The sequence below is a fragment of the Parastagonospora nodorum genome (assembly GCF_000146915.1).
Source record: "Parastagonospora nodorum SN15 chromosome Unknown scaffold_18, whole genome shotgun sequence".
Lineage (NCBI taxonomy): Eukaryota > Fungi > Ascomycota > Dothideomycetes > Pleosporales > Phaeosphaeriaceae > Parastagonospora > Parastagonospora nodorum.
The window spans coordinates 791,998-814,063 of NW_001884566.1; the positions used below are offsets into that span (position 1 = coordinate 791,998).

At 51.7% G+C, this 22,066-nt stretch overlaps 9 protein-coding genes across 9 annotated transcripts; 6 read left to right on the top strand and 3 right to left on the bottom strand.

Annotated features, from left to right (window-relative positions):
* Positions 1 to 1,313: 1,313 nt before the first annotated feature.
* On the top strand, positions 1,314 to 3,027 carry SNOG_11224 (hypothetical protein; the record flags this gene model as incomplete). Its single annotated transcript, XM_001801415.1, has 4 exons — positions 1,314 to 1,434; positions 1,487 to 1,506; positions 1,547 to 1,771; positions 1,800 to 3,027. The coding sequence occupies 4 exons, from the start codon at positions 1,314 to 1,316 to the stop codon at positions 2,985 to 2,987; spliced, it is 1,554 nt and encodes a 517-aa protein (XP_001801467.1). The 3' UTR covers positions 2,988 to 3,027.
* Positions 3,028 to 4,235: 1,208 nt separating this feature from the next.
* SNOG_11225 (hypothetical protein) lies at positions 4,236 to 4,976 on the top strand (the record flags this gene model as incomplete). Its single annotated transcript, XM_001801416.1, has 3 exons — positions 4,236 to 4,460; positions 4,552 to 4,644; positions 4,695 to 4,976. The coding sequence occupies 3 exons, from the start codon at positions 4,236 to 4,238 to the stop codon at positions 4,974 to 4,976; spliced, it is 600 nt and encodes a 199-aa protein (XP_001801468.1).
* A 1,232-nt stretch (positions 4,977 to 6,208) lies between these two features.
* SNOG_11226 (hypothetical protein) lies at positions 6,209 to 7,094 on the bottom strand (the record flags this gene model as incomplete). Its single annotated transcript, XM_001801417.1, has 3 exons — positions 6,209 to 6,486; positions 6,540 to 6,787; positions 6,835 to 7,094. 3 exons carry the CDS (start codon positions 7,092 to 7,094, stop codon positions 6,209 to 6,211), a joined length of 786 nt encoding a protein of 261 aa, XP_001801469.1.
* A 339-nt stretch (positions 7,095 to 7,433) lies between these two features.
* Positions 7,434 to 8,186, top strand: SNOG_11227 (hypothetical protein; the record flags this gene model as incomplete). Its single annotated transcript, XM_001801418.1, has 2 exons — positions 7,434 to 7,466; positions 7,542 to 8,186. The coding sequence occupies 2 exons, from the start codon at positions 7,434 to 7,436 to the stop codon at positions 8,184 to 8,186; spliced, it is 678 nt and encodes a 225-aa protein (XP_001801470.1).
* Positions 8,187 to 9,092: 906 nt separating this feature from the next.
* On the bottom strand, positions 9,093 to 9,311 carry SNOG_11228 (hypothetical protein; the record flags this gene model as incomplete). The annotated part of the gene is made up of 2 exons (XM_001801419.1): positions 9,093 to 9,194; positions 9,249 to 9,311. 2 exons carry the CDS (start codon positions 9,309 to 9,311, stop codon positions 9,093 to 9,095), a joined length of 165 nt encoding a protein of 54 aa, XP_001801471.1.
* Positions 9,312 to 10,322: 1,011 nt separating this feature from the next.
* Positions 10,323 to 13,496, top strand: SNOG_11230 (hypothetical protein; the record flags this gene model as incomplete). The annotated part of the gene is made up of 7 exons (XM_001801420.1): positions 10,323 to 10,545; positions 10,786 to 11,271; positions 11,514 to 11,675; positions 11,935 to 12,449; positions 12,583 to 12,635; positions 12,836 to 12,909; positions 12,943 to 13,496. The coding sequence occupies 7 exons, from the start codon at positions 10,323 to 10,325 to the stop codon at positions 13,494 to 13,496; spliced, it is 2,067 nt and encodes a 688-aa protein (XP_001801472.1).
* A 1,976-nt stretch (positions 13,497 to 15,472) lies between these two features.
* On the bottom strand, positions 15,473 to 15,834 carry SNOG_11231 (hypothetical protein; the record flags this gene model as incomplete). Its single annotated transcript, XM_001801421.1, has 2 exons — positions 15,473 to 15,621; positions 15,738 to 15,834. The coding sequence occupies 2 exons, from the start codon at positions 15,832 to 15,834 to the stop codon at positions 15,473 to 15,475; spliced, it is 246 nt and encodes an 81-aa protein (XP_001801473.1).
* An 855-nt stretch (positions 15,835 to 16,689) lies between these two features.
* On the top strand, positions 16,690 to 18,307 carry SNOG_11232 (hypothetical protein; the record flags this gene model as incomplete). The annotated part of the gene is given in 2 exon segments (XM_001801422.1): positions 16,690 to 17,901; positions 17,918 to 18,307. The coding sequence occupies 2 exon segments, from the start codon at positions 16,912 to 16,914 to the stop codon at positions 18,305 to 18,307; spliced, it is 1,380 nt and encodes a 459-aa protein (XP_001801474.1). The 5' UTR covers positions 16,690 to 16,911.
* A 1,067-nt stretch (positions 18,308 to 19,374) lies between these two features.
* On the top strand, positions 19,375 to 21,324 carry SNOG_11233 (hypothetical protein; the record flags this gene model as incomplete). The annotated part of the gene is made up of 6 exons (XM_001801423.1): positions 19,375 to 19,528; positions 19,646 to 19,962; positions 20,010 to 20,267; positions 20,315 to 20,675; positions 20,725 to 20,802; positions 20,852 to 21,324. The coding sequence occupies 6 exons, from the start codon at positions 19,375 to 19,377 to the stop codon at positions 21,322 to 21,324; spliced, it is 1,641 nt and encodes a 546-aa protein (XP_001801475.1).
* Between the last annotated feature and the right edge of the window lie 742 nt (positions 21,325 to 22,066).

Consider the following 22,066-nt stretch of genomic DNA (forward strand, 5'->3'; position numbering starts at 1 on the left):
TGTGGGATACTTTGAGTGTTGAGGCTGAGGCCATCCCGGCTGCACGGTAATATAAGTTTGGGCGTTATAGCAGGGTCCGGGGCGTGGGATGCAGTGTTTTGGAGCAAGGTCGTTGCTATCTTTGGCGGGATCGGTGATGAATTCGATAGTAGACGTATACGGTACAAGCTGAGCGGTAGGGAGCGCGGGAGTGGAATGTGGCTGTTGGATACATGGCGTGTGGTCTATATGCTGGAGCATACTACTACAACAGCACGCAGCTTTTGTCTCTTCGCGACTTCACATGCAATGCTCGGAAGTGCAGACGGCGGTGGTTGTGGCTCGTGCTATGGACAGCGGGGCAGAAGAGCCAACTGCGATGGGCGGCGTGGGCGGGCCGTGCAGCAAGACTGGCGGTGACGTTGCCTGCATGTTAGGAAATACCGCACCTCCACGAAAAATTCGCCTACACGCGACCAGCGCTCTCTCAACACACCAACACACCGCCCACGAATCTACAAGATTGCGCCTGTGAAGCCTAACACTGCTATTCCTGACCTGTTCTTTCATCACTCACAAAGCTTTTCCACGTCATCGCGAGGGTTCAAGGCCGCGACAGAACGCACACGCCCTCTTGCCGCTAACACGTCCCATCGGCGCCCAACTGGCATTGCATTGAACTCCTCCCTCTGCGCCCACTATAAAGCAGACATCGTCAAGCTGGCAGACCTACTCGTCACCTTCTTCCCAACTGCATAGGCTGTGACAGCCCGCAGACCGTTTTCCGCCGTCGACTTGCAACTTTCCATGCGCCGCGAGGATCTGGTACGCTTTCTGTCCAAGCCTGCGAAGTAAGTTGCGGTGCACTACGCGTCTCCACGCATTTTTCCGTGAAGAAGCCTGCATAGCAAGAGAGGTACTGATCAGTGCAGGCCTCGATAACACCCCCTACTCCCACATCACCACCACACCCACCTGAGCAGATCCCTCGTCTGCTGGACCCGATACTTCACCAGGGTATCGGAATCTGGTCGCGCGAGGCCCCTCGACTGACACCATTTCCCGGCGCAAAGCCTCGTTTATTCCGCTCTCCGCCCGACCTCCCTAACATCGGCCACGGTCGACTTGCCATACATTCACCCTCTGCTGCTGGCAAACGCCAGCCTCTTCACTCTCGCGACCCGTGGGCCTTCTCTCCTCAGGCGAGCACCGCATTGCTTGTCTGAGCAGCAGACTGCGCCCCGCTTGACAGCCAGCCAATCCCCCTGTACAACTGCATAGCCAACCCAACTGCTGTCAGGAACCAGTGCGCGTTACGCCCACACAGCCAAGAGATGGTCGCTACTGAAATCCCCAAGCACTACACTGCGTCTCCGTCGTCGCACATTGGAACTCCGCTCTTGACCATCAACAAAGAGGCTACCATCGACCTCGACTCCACCAATTCCTTCGAAGGTGAGCATGCAACGCGTACACATGTTTGATGTGCGGTACTAACAGCACACAGGTCCGGAGAAGCTCCTCGAAGTATGGTTCATGCGCCTCTGCCACGGACCTGCCTGGTCAGGCCGGTCCGCTCGGACTCAAGAAGGTTTCCGCGGACACCTGGAAGGAGATGCTTGATCTCGTCAACTGCAAGGTACTCTCCGTCATTGAGTCTGAGCATGTGGACGCCTATCTCCTGTCCGAGTCGAGCATGTTCGTCTTCCCTCACAAGGTTGTGCTCAAGACATGCGGCACCACCACTCTGCTCTGGGGCCTGACACGCCTCCTCGAAATCGCCGCGGTCGATGCCGGCTTCCCATTCGTGACACGCACAGCCTGGCACTGGTCTCGCCCCTGCTGCTGCCCCCTACCGCGTCTTTTACAGCCGCAAGAACTTTCTCAACCCCGACCAACAGCGCGGTCCCCACCGCAGCTGGCGCGACGAAGTCCGCTTCCTCGACCAGCGATTCCAGGGCGGCAGTGCATACATGATTGGCAAGATGAACGGCGAGCACTGGTACCTTTACATCACTGGCCCTGATACCCAGTTGACTCCACCTCCCAGCCCAGGCTGCGAGGATGCAGACGTTCCCGAGACCGAGACCAAGTACGTCAGTCACCCTGAGCGCATGCTGCGCGAGCAGGTCACCGACGAAGAGGAGGACGAGACTCTGGAAGTTCTGATGACCGATCTCGAAGAGAAGAACGCTCGCCAGTTCTACCTCGAGGACGCAAGTGCGGTTGCGGAAGGTCGCTACATCCAGAAGGCTCGCGAGGCCCGCAAGAGTGCGATCCAGTCTCTCGGCACTATCTCTGAGGAGAAATGCGAGAGCCTTGGTGGGTCTACCATGCTCAACACTTCGACTGCCCCCACGCAGATCTCGGACGACAGCTTCGACGTCTTCGAGCAGACTTCCTCTGACCACTCCGGCTTCGCTTCGGACGAGGAGTTGACCTTCCCCGAGGAATTGACCACCGAAGGTCACACGCTCGGCACCGTCGTCTCCGAAGCCTGTGGTCTCGCGGACGTCTACCCCACATCCAAGTACCCCGATGCCCGCATCGACGCCTATCTTTTCACTCCCTGTGGCTTCTCCGCCAACGGCGTCATCCCCGCCCCCGGTGGCGCCCCAGACGGCCACAAGAAGGGCTCAGACGCCACGCACTATTTCACCGTGCACGTCACACCCGAGCCCCAATGCTCCTACGCCTCTTTCGAGACCAACGTTCCCGCCCGCCAGACTGGCCGCGAAACTGCCGACATCGTGGAGCACGTCGTGGGCATTTTCAAGCCTGGAAGATTCAGCGTTACGCTTTTCGAAGCGAAGCCTAGTGATGAAGTTGCGGCGGCTAAGGGCAAGGCGGAGGTCAAGCGCATGGAGGGGATCAAGGGATATAGGAGGGTCGATCGTATCGTGCATGATTTGGACGGGTACGATTTGGTGTTCAGGTACTATGAGAGGGACGATTGGAAGGGTGGAAAGCCGAGGTTGGAGAAGAGTTTGATTAGAGAGTTTTTCTAAGTGCTGAGTAGTGTTGTTAATGAAGTTGATTTTATTCGGGAATGGGTATTGTTTTATGAAAATGTGTTTGATTGGTGGCTAGTGTTGTTCATTGTACCTTTGTTCTCAAAATGTAATTTTGACCAGACAGTTGTAAATTCCCGACTCCAGGAAAATTTTGATTTCATCTCCCTGTTATGTTATTTAACTTGTTCCTAGTTTTTTTATACTTGATTCTGTTTTCTGTTTTTTCTTTACTCTGCCTTGTTCTACTTCCTTTAACTTCGTTCTACTATATTTTATTTTGTCGAATTATTTCCTACTCTAGCGCCTTTAAAATGAATGTACGATGTGTAATGCTCTCTCTTACAACTTCGGGACAATATTACTACCCCGAGCCCTATGGTACGTAAAATGCCATCGTTAGCTGACTTTCATTGGTGTTACTAATATTCCCCTCCCTCGCCAGGCCCTTTGGGCGAAACATTCGAATGCAACGAACTCTACAACAACATCATTTATTCACATGGAGCCTTTAAGCCGCATTAAGCTAAACTGCACCTGCTAAATAGGCGCAAGAGCATTTCTAGATATATCGTGTCAATTTTCATATACTGGAAGTAGATTGCGTTGTGTCTAAGCTGCGTCCGGATTTGTGTGAGAGAGCAGTAGTGTACATGTCTAGTTTGCATCTGCATGACTCTAGTGCCAGCGTTCTTTTACGAGAAGTATACCTTTGCGTCGTTCTTGTGTAATTTGTTTAATTTGAATCCTCTTATACAATTTATTCAATGTGCATCTACTCCTGTACGAGGTTGTGGCGCGCGAAGATATCTCGCAGCTTTCTATGTCACTTATACTTCCTGCGTGCAGTTCAATCTCAGAACCTGTAAATAGCTTACTTTACCGCTGATGTAGTTCCCTGCCTAAATTAAATAGCTATAATCTTAATGTGACTAGCTAGACTGCGTGTCTAGCCTAGTTTATAATGCATAGTAAGGGATATGCAATTACTACTTACCTATTAGCTCTATACGCGCAGGCAGGCAAGAAAGTAAGAGAGACATCTTATAAAGGCGGGGTAAAAAGGCGCTAAAAGGGGCGGTGTAGGAGCAGACAGGAATCAAAGGTAAGAGAACGGCCCAGGCAGAGGAGGCGCGGGAGGGAGGTATATAGTACCTCGATCGGTGGCTTTGAACCTGAACTTCTACACCACACTAATCTACTTCTTTCTGCTTATCATTCACAACTCCACCTACAGTTTCTGCAATGGCAAAACGCGCAAGGTCACGATCTCCCAGCCGCTCCCCAATCCATCTGCGACCGCGTGCCAATCTGTCCCCAGACAGATACAAGGTCGCTGAACACATTGCAAGCACTTTGAGGGAGGATCGAACCTACGTGGATCGTTTAAGATCAAGAGAAGAATCCGAAGACGAGGAGACCGAGGAGGGGTCGCATGAGACAGCACGGCGACGCTCAGATGCGCGCGCGGTGCGACGAAACGAGCCCTTGAGACGGCACATTGCAAGTTAACCCAAAATGACGATTTTGACTGATTAAAGTGCTAACAATAGTTACACAGGCTCGCAATGCTCCTCACCCCAATGATCTGAGCGTTCAAGAACTGAAGAGACCACTCGCCAAGAAAACCAAAGAGAAGCACTCCGCCACCAACGTACTTTCTCCCTTCTCTACTTCAAGCCTAAACTAACATTTACACTATAGTTCCAACTCACAATCAAGCCCGAAACCGATGCACGAGGTAGTACGAGGTGGTATATCATAGCAGAAGGTAGCGACATCGCGACAGAAAAATTCCAGATGCCCAGAGCCGACATCGCTACAAAAAGATTCCAGATACCCAGAGCCGACGTCGCCATCGAAAGTCTACCGTTTCCTATCTGGCTAGAAGAATTCTGTGAGTTGAGTCGCTTTGAGCGACGGAAAACGTATAACAACCTCTTTGAGAACTTCGTCAATAAGAAGAAGCAAAACAGAAGAGCGTAAATGACATTCAGGGTAAGTACTTCTTCGTCTTTTGAAGACGCTGTCCTTCACACTGACTAACTCAGCAACAGGAGCGTCCACATTGAGCTGGCAGCTGCGCGCATCCTGAACTGCGACTGTCTTAGCAGAAAGTGAAGCCAGCATGGGTGATTTGGACAGCATAGGCGGTGCTTTTATGTTTCTGTTTCTTTGCATTTCATAATTCTTGGCGAGCTTCTTGCCGGCGAGCACTTTGCTCAACAATTTCAACGACTACAAGTGCGGCCTTGGGAATTTTCTCCTAAAGCGAGCTGCCCTAGGCTTACTTAAGTACTTGCTCAGAATATGCGAATCTAAAAGTGCTTTTTCTTTATAATAACTCTAGTGCTAGGTTTCCTCTCTTAAATTTGTAATATCTCCTCTGCCTTTGTCTAAATGCGCATCTTGCTCTTTTTATAAGTTTAATAATTCTTAGGATTTATGTCTAGGCATGCTAAGATGCCTATGCATACTAAGATGCTTATGCATACTAATATCCTCTGCTCTATTAGCATCCTGTGCTACAAGTAGAGTGAAGAGAAGCAGGAAGAATGTCTGCAGAGGCAGCGCAGAGATGCTGATTCACTACAACTTCACTGCACAAGACATAAGATAACTGCGTCAAGCCTGATTCACATTAGTTACTACACAATCACACTGCTTCAAAACATCGATCAACGCTGATTATCGCTGTGCATTCCATGCAACGCTTCACATAGCAATCAGGCCAACGAATGCTCCTCTTTCACTAAATAATGAAGTAGCACAGCTGCCGTCAGCACAGCTGCATTCGAACCACTGTATTTGATGCCTGGCTATGATGAAGTCACGCCTGTATGTCACGGAACCTTGCATACTTACACGCCTCGCGAATCAATCGAAATCAATCGGCACACAAGCGAAAGGCTTGAACAAGTACACGGAGCAGCGACCTGGGCATATGAAGTATTAGCCCCTTCGCGGGGTCTAATTGATAGCTGCAGTAAAATACTTAGGAATCACTACTTGTGGGGAAACCATACTTTCTTACCGAAGTACTCAGCTTGGTCCTCTTGTTCGAGCCGTACCAAAATGAGGACGAGGCGGGTCAAGTCGTCGCGCGTCGGGTATGCGCATCTGTAAAGAAGACGTGAACTTGATTCCGGAGATAAACGCCTGACACCACCCATGCATTAGCGCCGTGAAGTCTAGCCAAAACTGGTCCAGGGAAAGCACTATGACAGAGTAATGTCGCTCCCTGTGCCATCGCCATTTGCCTCCATCTTCACATCCTCGCCGCCGGCCAGCACTTTGGTTTGTATGGTGCCGTCTGGCGGACCTACGCCGGGTGTCATGGCCGCGACATTGCCTTCTTCGTCGACAAATTCGAAGTTGTAGCGCGACAGGAGATGAGGGATTGCGGAAAGCTGAGGGCCGTAACGTGCGGTGTTGTCGTACAGTTCGAATAGCGGGACGGCGAGGAGTTTCATGTTCTTTGGGACACTCAGGACCTCTTTTGCAACGTCAATTCATGTTTCCTTTCTAGAAACTGGGGAATAGACTTACTGCTTCGGGGCAACTGTATGAAGTAGAGCTTCTTGCACTCTTTCGGTCTGGTGACGTGCGCGGGAATGAATGGGTACATGAAGGTCTCGAAGTTCGGTCGCCACCATTGCGCAAGCGTGTCGCCGACCTGCCATTCATCGTTGACGCCTTCACCTGTGAATTGCGTGCCGACTGGTGCAAGGCGCTCATTCAGCCTCGCCTTGAAGCCCTCGATTTCGTCGTCTTCGGCGCGGAGGTAGTCACCAGGTCTAGATTTGTCAGTGCCGTGTTTATGTAAATTTACTGAAGAACGTACAGCTTGAAGAATGCGTTCGCGATCTGCAGCATCAGAATGTGGGGGTGGTTGTGCTCGTGGCAGACAAGGATTCCTTCACATGTTCGTCGCATGCCATGTTCCTGGTAGTGTTCTTCAAGTCGCTTCAGTCGCGCAAGCACGGAAGGGTCTTCTTCTGGCTGGCCATCTTTCGTGCCAAATGTGTAGTTGCTAAGAGGATATAGACGGATGGTCTTCGGCTGGTTGGCGTTGAAATCCTTGGGTAGGACGGGGCTGTCCATGATTAATCGCAATTCTTGGTAGCTGAGCTCATTATACTCACGGGTATGAGCTTTGTGAAGCTTGGTGTGTTATAGTAGACATTGTTGCTGGACTGCGTGAATGGCTTTTGGAGCAGTCGCGACTTCGCGACTTCCAGTGAAGCTGCGACAGGGGTCCAGCAGCGCTCGAGTTCACGTGATGACGCACAGACCTGGACCCTGGGGCCCTTCTCACCCGCACTTCTGCTTACTCTCTCACGCAAGACACTTCGCCGCATATTGGACCTGACTTCACCTCGGTTGCGCAATAAGCCTCGTCTTATATCTCCGTGGACAGCATCTGTCATCCAAATCGACAGCATGCCGCAGATAGCTCTCATCACTGGCGGTAAAGCATGTCTGGATATTCGTCATGCTAGCGGCTGACCAGATGTACAAGCCAGCGGCCTGCTTGGACGGCAAGTACAGCGGCAATTCTTCTTGGATGGCTGGAAGTCGATTGGGACTGGGCTAAGTCGGGTTGTTCTTCCTGATGTGATCAAGCTCGACATTCTCGACCAAAAAGAGGTCGAACGAGTATTGGATGAGACAGCACCCGATGTCGTTGTGCATTGTGCTGCGAATCGATTTCCGGACTCGTGCACTGCGAACCCAGAGGCTGCGAGGAAAATCAATGTGGATTCAAGCCGTGCACTGGCCGAAGCAACAACAGCTCGAGGCATCTTCTTAATCTACATCTCCACCGACTATGTGTTCTCTGGTAAACGTGGCGAGGCGCCTTATGAGCCGGAGTCCTCTCCGAATCCGCCAAACGTATATGGGCAAACAAAGCTCGATGGAGAAAAAGCTGTTCTGGAGGTAGCGACACAGAGAGGCAGCCAAAACAAGGTTGTGGTACTGCGAGTTCCCGTGCTTTATGGCTCCTGTGATGAGCCCAAAGAAAGTGCCGTCAACGTGCTCATGTCACAATTGTGGGCCTCTCAAAAGCTTGAAGACGATCGAACCAAGATACAGGTTGACGACTACGCTCTGCGTTTTCCCACGAATACGCAGGATGTTGGCCGCGTGTGCCGAGATATCTCGAAGCTATACCTTGATCCTGCAAACAGGTAAGGCGAATCGATCATGGTAATCTTACACGCATGAACGTTAACGATGCCTTGTTTAGCGATCGCGACCTTCCCAGCATTCTTCAATTCAGTTCTGAGGATCAGATGACGAAGTGGCAAATATGTCAGACATTTGCTGATATCATGGGACTGCCATTGGATGGCATGGAGCCGTTCACGCCTAATGAGGACTCAAATGATGGAACAGTGAGGCCGTATGACTGCCATCTTGATACAAGTGCGCTGCGTCTATTGGGCATAGATGTTAGCACTGTAGATTTTCAAACATGGTGGTATGTTTCCCACTACCAAGTGGCGCTTGTTCCAACTGACCTCACCTCGCAGGCGCAGAGAAGTTGGCGCATTTCGCTGAAAGCGGATCAGCAATCATCTCATTCTTAAATGCTTTCTTCTTGTGTTTCACGGCCTTTGCCTGCATCAACATCAGCCGCTTCTCGGCCTCCCAAGAGACAGTACTATCACGAAGGCTGCAATATGCCACGGAGACAATCTGAGTGCGCCCAAATCCTGCCTAAGTAATTTGAAGCCCGTAGGCTGATCACGCATGAACCGGAGAAGCCATTGGGTTCAATGAGACGCCATACATGAATTTGCGAAGATCGTCTTGCTTTTGGCTCTTTCAATCCTACACAGCTTGCACAAGATCCCATTTTGGGCAAATTGTGCGGTCGCACAAAATTTGTTATCTGTTATACATTTGGATATCAAGATGCTGCTAAGAATAGTGACAGGGCCCAATTTAGTGCGCTGAGGTTCGGGATGATCCCAAGTGCCACGAACCACGCCACAACCCTGAAACCAGCTGGCTCCAATCGGCAGAAGCGTTCCCCCACCTGTCGCATATTTGCGCGTTTACATTGGACGACATATTCCAGCCGCACGGGAAGATTCACATATTGCACCTCTTTTCCAGAGTGGGACTAGAGTCGTGGAACAAGATGATGGGATTGGTTGATGCGGCGCAGCAGCGCGTAAATTGGAGGCCGGGCGCCTAAGCCTTCGTTAAGTACCAGACATCTTGATGTACTAATGCTGCCGGGCGTACTGCAGCAGCTTGTCGCTTGTATCTGTATTGCGAAGCGTTGCGTTGTTGCGATCTGTCGGTCATTTTCTTTTTGCCTTATTCTTAAGTTTGCCATGGATCACGGTATCACCGTCGCAAGGTCGACGCCGTCGGACAGCACACCAGCAGGAGATTGGAAACGCAAAAACACTCTCTTGTCAAGATTGACAGAGATATATGGCAAGTCCAAACTTTTTTTTTGAATGAATACGAAACTCATTGATCCCTAGAAACGAAATATTGGCACCCACCTGCACTTCGAGCACCAGTGCTCGTATTTACCATTGCGATATGCTGGACTCTCATCGCCGTTCTTGAATATCTACTCTGGAAAAGTCAGCGAGATAATGGACTGATCTTTGCTCCTGTCATTAACGATCTTCCTTTGGGCACTACATTCGTCTACTTATATTTCCCAACCATCGTTGCCGTCATCTTCAGCATTTACTGGGCATGGATCGATCTCGAGACGAAGCGTATGGAGCCATACTATCAGCTTAGCAAACCGAACGGAGCCCTGGGGAAGGACTCGCTTTTATTGCAGTACCCTTTCTCGTTTATACCATTGGCCCCCATCCGAGCGTTCAGAGACAAGTAAGCAAACACCTCGTCCGACAATGCTAAAGTGCATGGATTCAGTCTTGTTCATAAAGAAGGAAGAAGAGTGGAAGACCGTCGGCGGATTTGTTGCCATGTCGAGAGCAAAGGACATCATATACTAACTGCTACGCCACTAGGCATTGGCCAGTCTTCTGGGCTTCTTTCGCAGTCGTTCTTGTCACCTGGGGTCTTGTCCCGACACAAGCAGGTCTCTTCTCGGTGCAAACCGTCACACGTACTACCAATGCGACCTTTGCTGTTTCTACGTACTCCATGCCTGTGGGGAAGCAGGAGGCAAGCCTAACATTCAAATATGGACAATCAACTTATGGTATAGCTACTGCGAACGAAAGTTTACCCATGTATACTGCACGCAATTTTACTCTGGCACCCTTCAAATCAGCAGACCATGAAAGGGAGTCTCTTCAGAAGGGGACACAGACAGCCCCAACCACAATGTACACCCTGGACTTGGAATGCGAGAACGCCTCACACAAAGCAGATAACTCCACGAGGATCTCGTACCTTAGTAACGGCGGCTGCAATATCACCGACTTGGGTCTCGACGGAAATCTCACAGTCGGCGAGAACACCTCGCGATATAAGTCGCTTGAGACTAAACAGTATACGGGCATGTATATTGGTTACCATAATGCGGGTCTCGCCAGCTATTACCTGAGTACGCTCTGTCCGAAAAGCGAGAATACCACATTCTGGGCCGGATTTGCGAAGTCAAAGGTAGCGCCATTAACAAAACTCGGCTTTTGAAGCCTGGCTGATTATTCCGCACAGGCTCGAGCTCAAGATTACCCTCAAGATGTTACAGCAATATTTTGTCGTGCAAGGTACTGGCGACAAGAAGTATCCGCCACCATCGACACCATGACGAGCATGCCTCTAAAAGTGGTGAATCTGGCAGAAAGACAACCGTTGGACTGGAGTGAATTCAATGCCACCTACTTCGAATCTGTTCTGAATTCTGGCCGTCTCGAAGTAAATGCCCGTAGCGACGCCATGCCTGGAGTAACGATTCCCAAGTACTGGGATGTGGTCGCACGAACCAACCTGACTCTGTCCAGCGATCTCATGTCTATGGTTGGACTAGCTGTCGGCACTGGTACCCGACCCCTGGAAGAGTACCTCGACTGGCAAGCATTGTCAAAGGCATACGCCGACGCCTATCGCTTACTATTTGTCCGCGCGATGGTAGACGTCCTGGGCAAGGGCGATAACTTCAGCTCGTCAAAAGAAGTTGCCGGCCAGAGACAAGTTGTCAGTGAGGCAGTCTTACTCGAACCTGTCTTCGTTCACATTGTCGTAGGGTTTCTCGCTGTGGTCTCGATATCCACCATAGCGCTCCTGATCTTAACATTCATCCGACAAAGAAACTTGAGGACCGACCCAAGTACGATAGCGAGCATAATGTCGATGGTTGCAGACAATCGCGCACTGCTTTCCGACTTTGCAGATTTAGACTGCTGTTCCATTGAGGATGTACAGAAAATCATTGGCAATAAACGGTATAAACTCACGAACAACGAGTGCGGTACAGAGTTAGTGTCAAGATTCCACAACGTGAGAATCTACCTAACTTGAGACTCAGGATCCTAGAAATCACACCCAGCGCTATCACATATTCAGAAACAGGTTTCGTCAGCTCCACAGGACAAAGAAGAGATAGTCCATCCAGTATCGCAAAACCTGTCCGCCCCGTGGAGTTTAGCCTCTGGGTTGCATTCCCAATCATCAATCTTTTCGTAGCACTTGCTATTCTGCTAGGTGTTCTTTATGGAAAAGCACACGCAAATGGTAAGTCATTGAGCGTCGGTAATATGATTGCAGAACATCTAACTGGCTACAGGATTACCGCTACCATCATCAAACACTGTTGTACAGAACATTCTGGAGAACTACATCCCTACAGCTATTGCGACCCTGATCGAACCGATGTGGATTCTGATCAATCGTTTACTTTGTATGCTACAACCTTTAGAGGAGCTACAGGATTGTAACGCCAAAGCGGAGACTTCTATCGATACCAATTATAGCTCACTTCCGCCTCAGCTAGTTGTACTCCAGGCGTTGAGGGCGAAGCACTTCGTCCTCGCTTCTGTGTGTGCTATGGCATTGTTAGCGAACCTGCTCGCAGTTGCGTTTTCTGGTCTTTTCAACCAAGTATCGGTCGACATCCAGCATACAATAGCACTCAACCCGACTTACGAGCCCAACTTCGTATTGGTTAATGGAAGTGTGGGCCCGTTAGCAAATAACAATCAAGGCACACCTAACCTTTCCGGCGCATATTTTGGCGGTGATGGAGCGGATCACTTTTTGATCGCAGAGTCAAATATCACACGAAACACTTCTCTGCCTGCTTGGACGGACAACGCGATGTTCTATGTGCCAGTTTTCGACGAAGGCGGCAATACAAGTCATTTGAGCACTTCTATCCTGGAAGCCAAGACAAACGCGATTGGTGCAACACTTGAATGTAAAGAGATGGAATTAGGCCAGGACTTCAATGCACATATCATAGATACAGAAGGCTCCATGAATGTCAGCATTCCCAACGGTCAAGGAAGCGTACGTTGCAGGAATGCCAACAATATATTGGTAGGTCCTTGTAAAGACGAGCCAAGCGCTACCGAATTCGTGGCATTGCTACAAGCCCGTGAGAACGCAACACAAGCTGAGGAAGAGATTTGCATGACTTCAGTCATTTTGGGGTGGATGCGTGAAGGGCAGGGAGTTTGTTCAGCGCCAGGGAGCGTGAGCATACGCCCGAACAATACGCTGTTCGTCCTGTGTCAACCAAAACTGAAGCGTCGAACTGCGAACATTCGTGTTGACGCAGGTGGACGGCTACAGGCTCCCGCATACTACGATAGCCCATCGGAAGTATCACCGACAAACGATACAACAAATCGCTCGAGGACCGTGGATAACAATTTGGTTGGTCATTCCAACAGGTTCCTGTTCCGCGCCGGAGCTGGCTGGCACAATGACACTTTTGCGAACGACTACCTCAACTATTTCATTAAACGTACGACCAATAGCAGTCGACTGATCGATCCAGAACTACCTGTTCCGAAGCTCGAGGATGTGCTAGAACCTCTCAATCAAGTGTACGCAAAGCTCTTCGCAATCTGGTTTGGACGAAACAAGCAGGACTTATTGGTGCCGAATCAAAACAACGAGTCCGCCACACTCTACGGTTCGAGGCTTGAGCCAGAGAGACGCCTTTTCTTGTCGTCCACTATGTTTATCATCTCCGAAGCCATCCTCTGCACCTATGTGGTAGTCGCAATTTGGGTTTATACGCGCCGCCCAGGCCAGTATCTGGCTCGGATGCCGACTTCGATCGCTTCCATCATTGCTCTTTTCGCTGCCAGTACAGCTGTTGAGGATATGCAAGGTACATCACACCTTGATCGAAAGGAGCGTGCACAACATTTGCGGCGACTCGACTCCCGGTATGGATTCGGAAGTTTTATTGGTGGCATGGACGGACGAGTTCATATCGGTATCGAGAAAGTACCGCTTGTTGTGAAGCCCCGCGCTAAGAAAACGACATGGTTAGAGCATAAACTCCCGTTGCTACGTAAACGCTCAGTGGGACCCAGTGTATAAGGATCGGCTATTGGCAGCGGTTAATGGCGACAATTTTGGCCCTCAAAATTGCATTCTTGTTGCAGCCTTGCATAAATTACGGCTACATGGACAATTCCCTACATCCAGCTTTTTCTTAGGCTATCATCAGAGATGATTTGCGAATGAATCCAGGGCAGCTCAACACGTTTTCAATATAACAGGGAGAAGCCCAGTGCGCGAAGGTCAGAGAAGCCTAGTTCTCCTCTGATTGTTTCAGCGTACAGAGCGGTCAGCTCATATAATGGCGTGCCAATGCAGTGCAGGCATGAAAGGCAACTGGAAATTCGCACCACACCGCTGGGTACAGACACCGCTGGGCACACAAGCCATAAATTGACTCAAGTCGATCCCGAAGACAAATCCAAGTGTCAAGAAGTTCTCACTGACTTGCCTCTTGAGGAATAGAGTGATAGCCAAGTCCGCGCGATGCTCTGTACGTGAGTGGTTCACACAGGAAATGACTTTGAAGGCGCATTCGCAGCCTCCAGTTAAAACCCATTGTCAGTCCTAGTTCATAAAACAGCAGATGGATCAAGCATTGAAAGCCTCACTGAAGCCTCAAGATATTTTCCACGCCTCGTCGTTGACAGCCGGTGAGATCTCTTCCATTTCTCTAGGGACGCGGGATGTTTGCTGCAAACTTCCTCAAATACTCGCTCACTTCATCTCCGACATTTTGGGCTAGAGGACGCAGCATGTCGAAGCACAGATATCTTCTACGATCCGACTCTGGTATAGGGACACCCCCCTCCCAGTACCCAGTTGGGTTCTATTAGAGCATTCAGTGGTCTATAGTCAGGGACACTGCAAGCGTTCACACTAGTTTCTTCTATCAACAAGACCTCCCCGTGGCTCCTCCAGTACGCGGCCAAGGCTTTGCTTTAGGGCGTAGCATAAAGAGTCGTCTGCCCATTGCACAAACAGCGACGTCGCAACATGGTTATCAGGAACGGAGGTATTGCTCAAACAAGTACATGGTGAACGCCAAATCTCAAAATCTTCGGGCCGTCAGTGGTCAGAGGGCAAATAAGGTGCACGTCTCACAACAGCCTTGTGGGGACTACACGTCCTTCCTGTATCCGTTCCCAAAAGGTGCTAGATGCGGCAAGAAGCTTCTCAATCCCAAGCAATGTCATTCTCATACCATCTGAGTGGTTGATGGGGAATGAATTGCAATCCGGGCGTCGCCGAACATAGTGCAAGCCATCTGGTGCGGCTCACCCACAAGAGAGATTGAAGGAACAACACGCGGGATACGATGGCCGAATACCGCTTCTCTATACTTGCATGGAGGGGCAGCAAGACATCCTGGGGGCCTCTTGTCCTCGGGGCGAATGTTAGAGGGTACGAGTGGGCCACAATCTGGGCGGATCAGCACAATCCAACAGAGGCCGTGACTTCGCGAGCAGCAGCCACGTCATATCATATCTTTTCTCGAAAATACACCTCGTCTTCATGAGATTCAGTCTTGCCACCGGTCGCGTTTTGGGCCAAGTCCTCTGGCAGTGCAACAGGCCCGAGGCATCATCAAGCTTGTCAAAGTCCGACTGTGGCAAAATCGCATCTGCAACACTATCCAGGATATAAATGCGTATTTGTTTGACGCCTGCATGCCAAACCTCTCGAAATGATGCGCCAATATAGACATGCATCGATGAAATTCTGAGGACTTGAAACATTCGCGCCCAGGGGCTGCTATGTTGTATTGCGATGGGCAGCTGCATGTCGTGGTCTGTTTCCATTCCATGCTGTCTTAGTCAACTGCGAAGCGGGTGGTTGACGCGGTTCAGTACGCGCGGAATTGCATACGGAGCATCCGAGCCCAAGCTTTCAAGTCCACTGATCAGCCGTGGGAACGGCGCGCGACTAGCTGACTGCCTGCTCAGTTGGCACCCCCCGAATTGCCCACCCTCACGACCAATTCCTGAAACAGGCTGTCGATGCTAAGCGGCCAATCAGTTGAGAGATCGGCCAGGGCGACGTAGCGGTGTCTTCATCACGAGCTGATCTCGACGATCTAGTCGGCTGAGGCGACCGCCACCGGCACACAGCCCATCGGGACCTGCATTCGCGCCGCCATGTTGTGCACCACGTTGCGGCGCAACTGTCCAAACATAGGCGTAACGCTACACCTGCAGGCAAATCTCACGATAGCAGAGCTTCTCTACGCCTGAGGACGGAGACAGATTTGGAAGCTTATAACACGCAGATCTTACAAACACGAGTCTCGTGCCTGAGGTATTTTGAGAGCCGACGGGTAAAGCCACGATGGCAGCCCAAAAATAAAGATCATGCGCATAAGAGGGAAGGCATCCATGTTTGCACGCATGAAGTTCTGCGGAGTCCCTTGCGTTCGGGGCCCTGCAATAACGCTGCTACACAACTGTCTTCGCAACGGCCAGACGCCGCCGTGGTGCGAGGCTCTGCGACTAGTGGTCAAAAGCAGCCAGCCTTTGCGCCTGCGTTACGAAGAGGGCGGTACACATGCTGAGGGTGTCACCAGCAGACACGAGATGGGCTGTTTGGTTGGTCGTTGGTAAGACAGCATCGCGACACCAGCGTGCGCTGAAGATGGGACCCCAGCGAATGGGGATGCACACAGCCGCCTTCCTGGAGGCCGTCGACGTTTCAGGCTAACCGAGGGCGATCGTTTATCCACTCCAGGCCGTCTTTACGACTCGCTTCTGCTATCGATAGGGGATGCCGCACCCTGCCACCATGCAGCTCACAGACCGCCGGCGCACTCCTCAAACCTGACGTCGCCCCTGGAAATGACTTCGCCCCAATCGCGACCCATCCGAGCCATTTTCCACTTTTTCGTTTCAGAAACATCTTGCACCTGAACTCTCTGCAGCCAATTGATAGACATGGGTACCTGCCGAGCCAGCTGGATTCAGGCTGCTCACATGCCGTAGCACCGTGCATCCTGTCCTTGCACCCCTGCCGCTAGGCCATGATGGGCATACGAGCCGGAAGGTTACCTTAGACGTCTCATGCCGTCGAATAGCCTACGCCTGTACCTGATCCGCTGTGGCACCTAGGCCCCGGTCTGCACACACTCGTTTCTCGAGTAGGGAGGCGACTGGCGATGAGTGGTAGGTATATAGTCGATGGGACCTGCATCGTGTTTCTACTCCACCACAGGCTCACCACAGCAGTTTCGGAACTTCTTCCATCACACTCTCTTTTCTATATCTTGCCCGCGGCAGATACCACATTCTTTCTCATCGCTGTCTATCGTTCGAAGAGCTAGTCTCCCTCACGCCGTTCCATCTACAATATTCACGGTCCAGCATCACTTCAGACGATTCCAGCCACCACAATCTTTGCTCCGCTCAGCAGGTCTCAGCGAGTTTCCCAAATACCCAAGTTTTACAGTCTTTCAAACGTCAACATGTTCTCCAAAGCCATTGCCATTTCGGCGCTTGCCGCCAGTGCGTCTGCGCACATCGTCTTGACCTACCCAAAGCCTTTCGGCTGGGATACTTTGAACAGCTCTCCCCTTGCTCCTGCCGACTTCCCCTGTAAGCAGCGCAACGGCGTCTACGCCGTCGATACCATGAACCAATGGAACGCCGGAGAAACCCAGAACATCACTTTTGGTGGCACTGCCGTCCACGGAGGTGGTTCCTGCCAGTTTTCCATCACAACTGATCCCGAGCCCACCGAGAAGTCTCAATGGAAGGTCATCCAGAGCGTCGTCGGAGGCTGCCCTACGGCGAAGACCAACGAGAACTTCGAGGAGATCCCAGGCAAAGATCCGCGTACCATTGCTGTCCCCGATGAGTTCCCTGTCACTATGCCCAGCGACATCCCAGAGGGTCGCTACACCTTTGCTTGGACTTGGATCAATAAGGTCGGAAACCGCGAGTTCTACATGAACTGCGCACCCATCCAAGTCGGGAGCAGTGGAAGCACTGCCAGCACTGCTAGCGCAGCCAAGGCTCTGGCAGCTCTCCCAGATATGTTTGTTGCCAACTTACCTGATACTGAGTGCAAGGCCGCGTCAGGTAACTTTGTTTATCCCGATCCCGGATCCAAAGTTATGCAGCTCAAGCAGGAGGCACTGATCAATGCCGTCTCTGGCGCTGCATGCCAGAAGCAGAACGCTCTGGGCGCGGGTGCTGGCTCGATCGGAAGCCCATCCGCAGGCACTCCCTCCACCCCGTCTGAGGGCACTCCTTCTACCCCATCCGATGGTGGCTACCCTACCAAGCCCAGCAGCGGTGTCCCTTCAGAATCACCCATCAACAAGGGACCCACAGAGTCCAAGGCTCCTCTCAACCCGGGTGGTGTCTTTGCCCCAGGCGCATCCTCTGTTCCTGTCTCCAAGCCTACTCCCCAGCCCGAAGCGCCTGCTCCTGCTCCTGCTCCTCAGCCCGAAGTTCCCGCTTCCTCAGCCCGCCCCCGCCGCACCGTCAGCTGCTCCTCAAGTCCCCAACAACACTACTCCCACAAATGGAGAGTGCACTCCTTGCACCAACGACGGAGCTGTTGTTTGCATCGGCAGCAAGAAGTTCGGTCTTTGCAACCGCGGATGTGCTGTTGCTCAGGATCTCGCCGAGGGCATGATGTGCTCTGCTGGTGCGGTTGTCGCCACAACCAAGCGCAACATCCACTTTCCCTCGCGCCCACCTCCACCGCCGTCACAGCGCCGCCCACCTCATCTAAGCGACACACTGTATATCACGATCCACACACTTCTTTTATACCCGGTTGCATCTTTTGGAGTTGGCGGAAAACTATCTTGGATACCTACGCACCGCTTCGTAGGTCAGGCTAAGGCTTAGGGATCCCCCCTTGTTCATATTCTGGTTGGTACAGACACCACTTGGGTCTGACTTTTTGACGTACTGTAACGCACTATACTTTCTTTCATGACCGGACCTTGAGCGGTTCGGCATGCCCTTTTGCTTGTATGATGGAGAGAGCCGTCGGTGACCTTGCGTCGCACACATAAGTACCATTTCGAGTACAAAAACAATGAATAACACATTCACTTGATCAAATTTGCCTCATGACACTCAGCGATGCTTTTCAATGCAGTGACGGTGATTGCAGAAGCGAGAACCGCACATGGCACCATGCGCCGGCAGTATTCCTGCCCGCCTCCTTCCCAACAAGAAGAGGTAAAGGGGTAGCCTGTACATATTCAAGAATCTCTATGGTACGAGATAGAGTATCCTATAGCTGCGTATATATTCAGGCTCCTCTAGAAACTTAGAGTATACCACTAAAGTGTAGGTGCAAAGCGAGCAAGCATTCTGGCGCTGCCTGGTGACGATGATGTACGCCCTTTAAAGTGATGAAGCGATGCTACAAAGCTGGAGATGTTACGGGCGGGACGTAGTGGGTCGCTCCTGCCAATTCGTCTCAACCGAGCTGAGAGCATGAAGCACGTGACAATATGCTCCCTGCAAGTAGATATGCAGGGTGTAAGCGCTCAGGTTTCTGGCCCAGTTCAAGCCTGTCTCGCAGCTTTGAGATGCAAGCAGCAAGGGCTTACACCCTTCACCGGTCATGACGTTGGTGTACCGGGTGATTGTGATTGGGTAGATAGTGCACTTGGCGGGCGGTCCCTCCAGCTACCCCAAGGTCGATTTCTCTCTGCCTGCCTTAGGTGCCGCTGCCAACGCACCACGAGCACGCGACGAGACACATGAACACCCGAGCCCTATGATTTTATGAATTGTATTATTTCCTGACAGACCCAAAATCCATATCGAGCCTCGGCCCACGTTTCACCGCCTGCCGCCACTCGCCCCTCGCCGTCCCGCGCCCCCAAGCGCTCCCTCTTCCCTCTACCACCACCCTCCGCGCCCCCACAGCTCCCGACCTCGTGCGTAGCCCGTCCAAGATGGAGAACAACCCCCAGGATGTCGACCAGGCAAAGTACATGGACAATGCCATTCGCGCAGTCCAGCAGAAGAAGCCGCTCCCCGAGATCGACTTTACGCTGCACACCATGGAAGATGGCTCGCAAGTGAGCACCATGGAACGAGTCTGCAAAGGTACTTTCGCCGCACGGGTCCGCAGCTTCGCATAGTAATTGCTTGCACGCATGCGACCGACCATCCCAAGAACGCCACAGCTAACCCCACTGTGAATGCCAGACGTCCAAGCTCCAGCTTTCCATCCGCCCACTGACGAGCAGTTCTTTTCGCCACAAGATCGCACGAAGCCCAACATCCAGTTCTTGAAGCAGCATTTCTACCGCGAAGGTCGCCTGACCGAGCAGCAGGCGCTATGGATCATAAAGAAAGGCACAGAGATCCTCAAGGCAGAGCCCAATCTGCTGGAGATGGATGCACCGATTACGGTGTGTGGTGACGTTCACGGCCAATACTACGATCTCATGAAGCTGTTCGAAGTCGGTGGAGACCCTGCCGAGACGCGCTACCTCTTTTTGGGTGACTACGTGGACAGAGGGTACTTTAGTATCGAGGTATGAGGCACGGCAGCATGGCCATGTACTTGCGCTGATAATCATAGTGCGTTTTGTACCTGTGGTCGCTGAAGATCTGGTATCCCAACACGCTTTGGCTCCTCCGCGGAAACCACGAGTGCAGGCATTTGACCGACTACTTCACATTTAAGCTCGAGTGTAAACACAAGTACTCCGAGGAGGTCTATGAAGCATGCATGGACTCTTTCTGCGCATTGCCTTTGGCAGCGGTCATGAACAAGCAGTTCCTGTGCATACACGGCGGTTTGAGCCCTGAGCTCCACACTCTGGATGACCTGAAGAGCGTATGTAGGAACGCAGAGAATTGCACGGCAATCACTGACTTGCGCAGATTGATCGATTCCGCGAGCCTCCCACCCACGGTCTCATGTGCGATATCCTCTGGGCCGATCCGCTTGAAGAGTTTGGACAGGAGAAGACCAACGACTTCTTTATTCACAACCACGTCCGAGGATGTTCATACTTTTTCTCGTATCCCGCCGCGTGCGCCTTCCTGGAAAAGAACAACCTGCTTTCTATTATCCGTGCTCACGAAGCCCAAGATGCCGGATATCGCATGTACAGGAAGACTCGGACGACTGGTTTCCCTAGTGTCATGACCATCTTCAGTGCGCCCAACTATCTCGATGTGTACAACAACAAGGCTGCCGTTCTGAAGTATGAGAATAACGTCATGAACATCAGGCAATTTAGTAAGCTTGCAATGCGCCGGAAACTGTTCGCTGAAACTGACCCGCGTAGACTGCACGCCTCATCCATACTGGCTGCCCAACTTCATGGATGTCTTTACATGGTCATTGCCGTTCGTTGGCGAGAAGAGTGTGTTGCACTTCCTCCTAGTTTTGACACTATGGCTAACCAATGACAGTCACTGACATGCTCATTGCTATTTTGAACACATGCTCCAAGGAAGAACTCGAGGAGGAGACTCCTAGCTCTTTGGCCTCTGGTCCATCATCGCCACCGCTGGCCAGCCTTGACCCCGACTCCACAGAGTTCAAGCGCCGCGCTATCAAGAACAAGATCCTCGCTATTGGTCGTCTTTCTCGTGTATTCCAGGTTCTGCGCGAGGAGTCGGAGCGTGTTACTGAATTGAAGACAGCATCGGGAGGCCGACTCCCCGCCGGTACGCTCATGCTCGGCGCAGAAGGCATCAAACAAGCCATCCATAGCTTCGAAGACGCCCGCAAGGTTGATCTACAGAACGAGCGATTGCCGCCGAGTCACGAAGAAGTGCGAAAATCTGCGGAGATTAGCCGAGAACAGGCTCTCGAAAAGGCCAAGACTGAGGCAGACAACGACACGGGACTCGCAACGGTCGCCAGGCGCATCAGCATGTAAGTCAAATTTGCTCCATGGTGTTGTTTTGTACTGACACACGTAGGTCTTCTGGATCTTCACGCAACAAGCGCTAGGGGACCTTGAGGCGTTCAAGATCAGAGAGTGGATCTGAGACCAACACACGAATCGGTCAAAAGATCGAGAGTGTGCGGGAAGTGTAGGGATTTTGATGATTTCTGCACGAGCCCATTGTCATACCACGCAGGCGTATTGCGGGCCAAATAAGAGGATAGAGGGCATCACCTCATGATGAAGGGAAGTAATTTGCTGGCTTCGCGCCTTGGCTCAAGCAGCCGTCTTTCTCTTGAATGAACATATTTCCGCCATGCGGACTGGAACAGCAGCCATCCGTCAATGAATTATTCTTGGCCCAATGCGATTTGTAGTAAGCAACGTGAATGTGATGTGCACGAGCCAAGGCGGGCCGAAGCTAGTTCCGCGCGACCCTACGTCAACTTTGATATTGCCAGCTTTCGGGCGATGCACATCATCTTCCAGCCCGATGCCTCCATGGGTGGCCACTGTGCCGCGACTGTCGAGCCTAGCCAACGGCCGAGTGATTGAACGACTGCCTGCCACTTTGCGCTGTCGCCATGCCCACAGACCGAGCTCGAGAAGCCTCGGCGTGCGCTCCGCATCCACACACGTCGCGCCGACCGCGATAAATCTGCGGCCAAACATACCTGCAAGGAACAAGGAGCTCCACGATGCTTTGTCAGCACTCAGTGGAGCTGCAGAAACA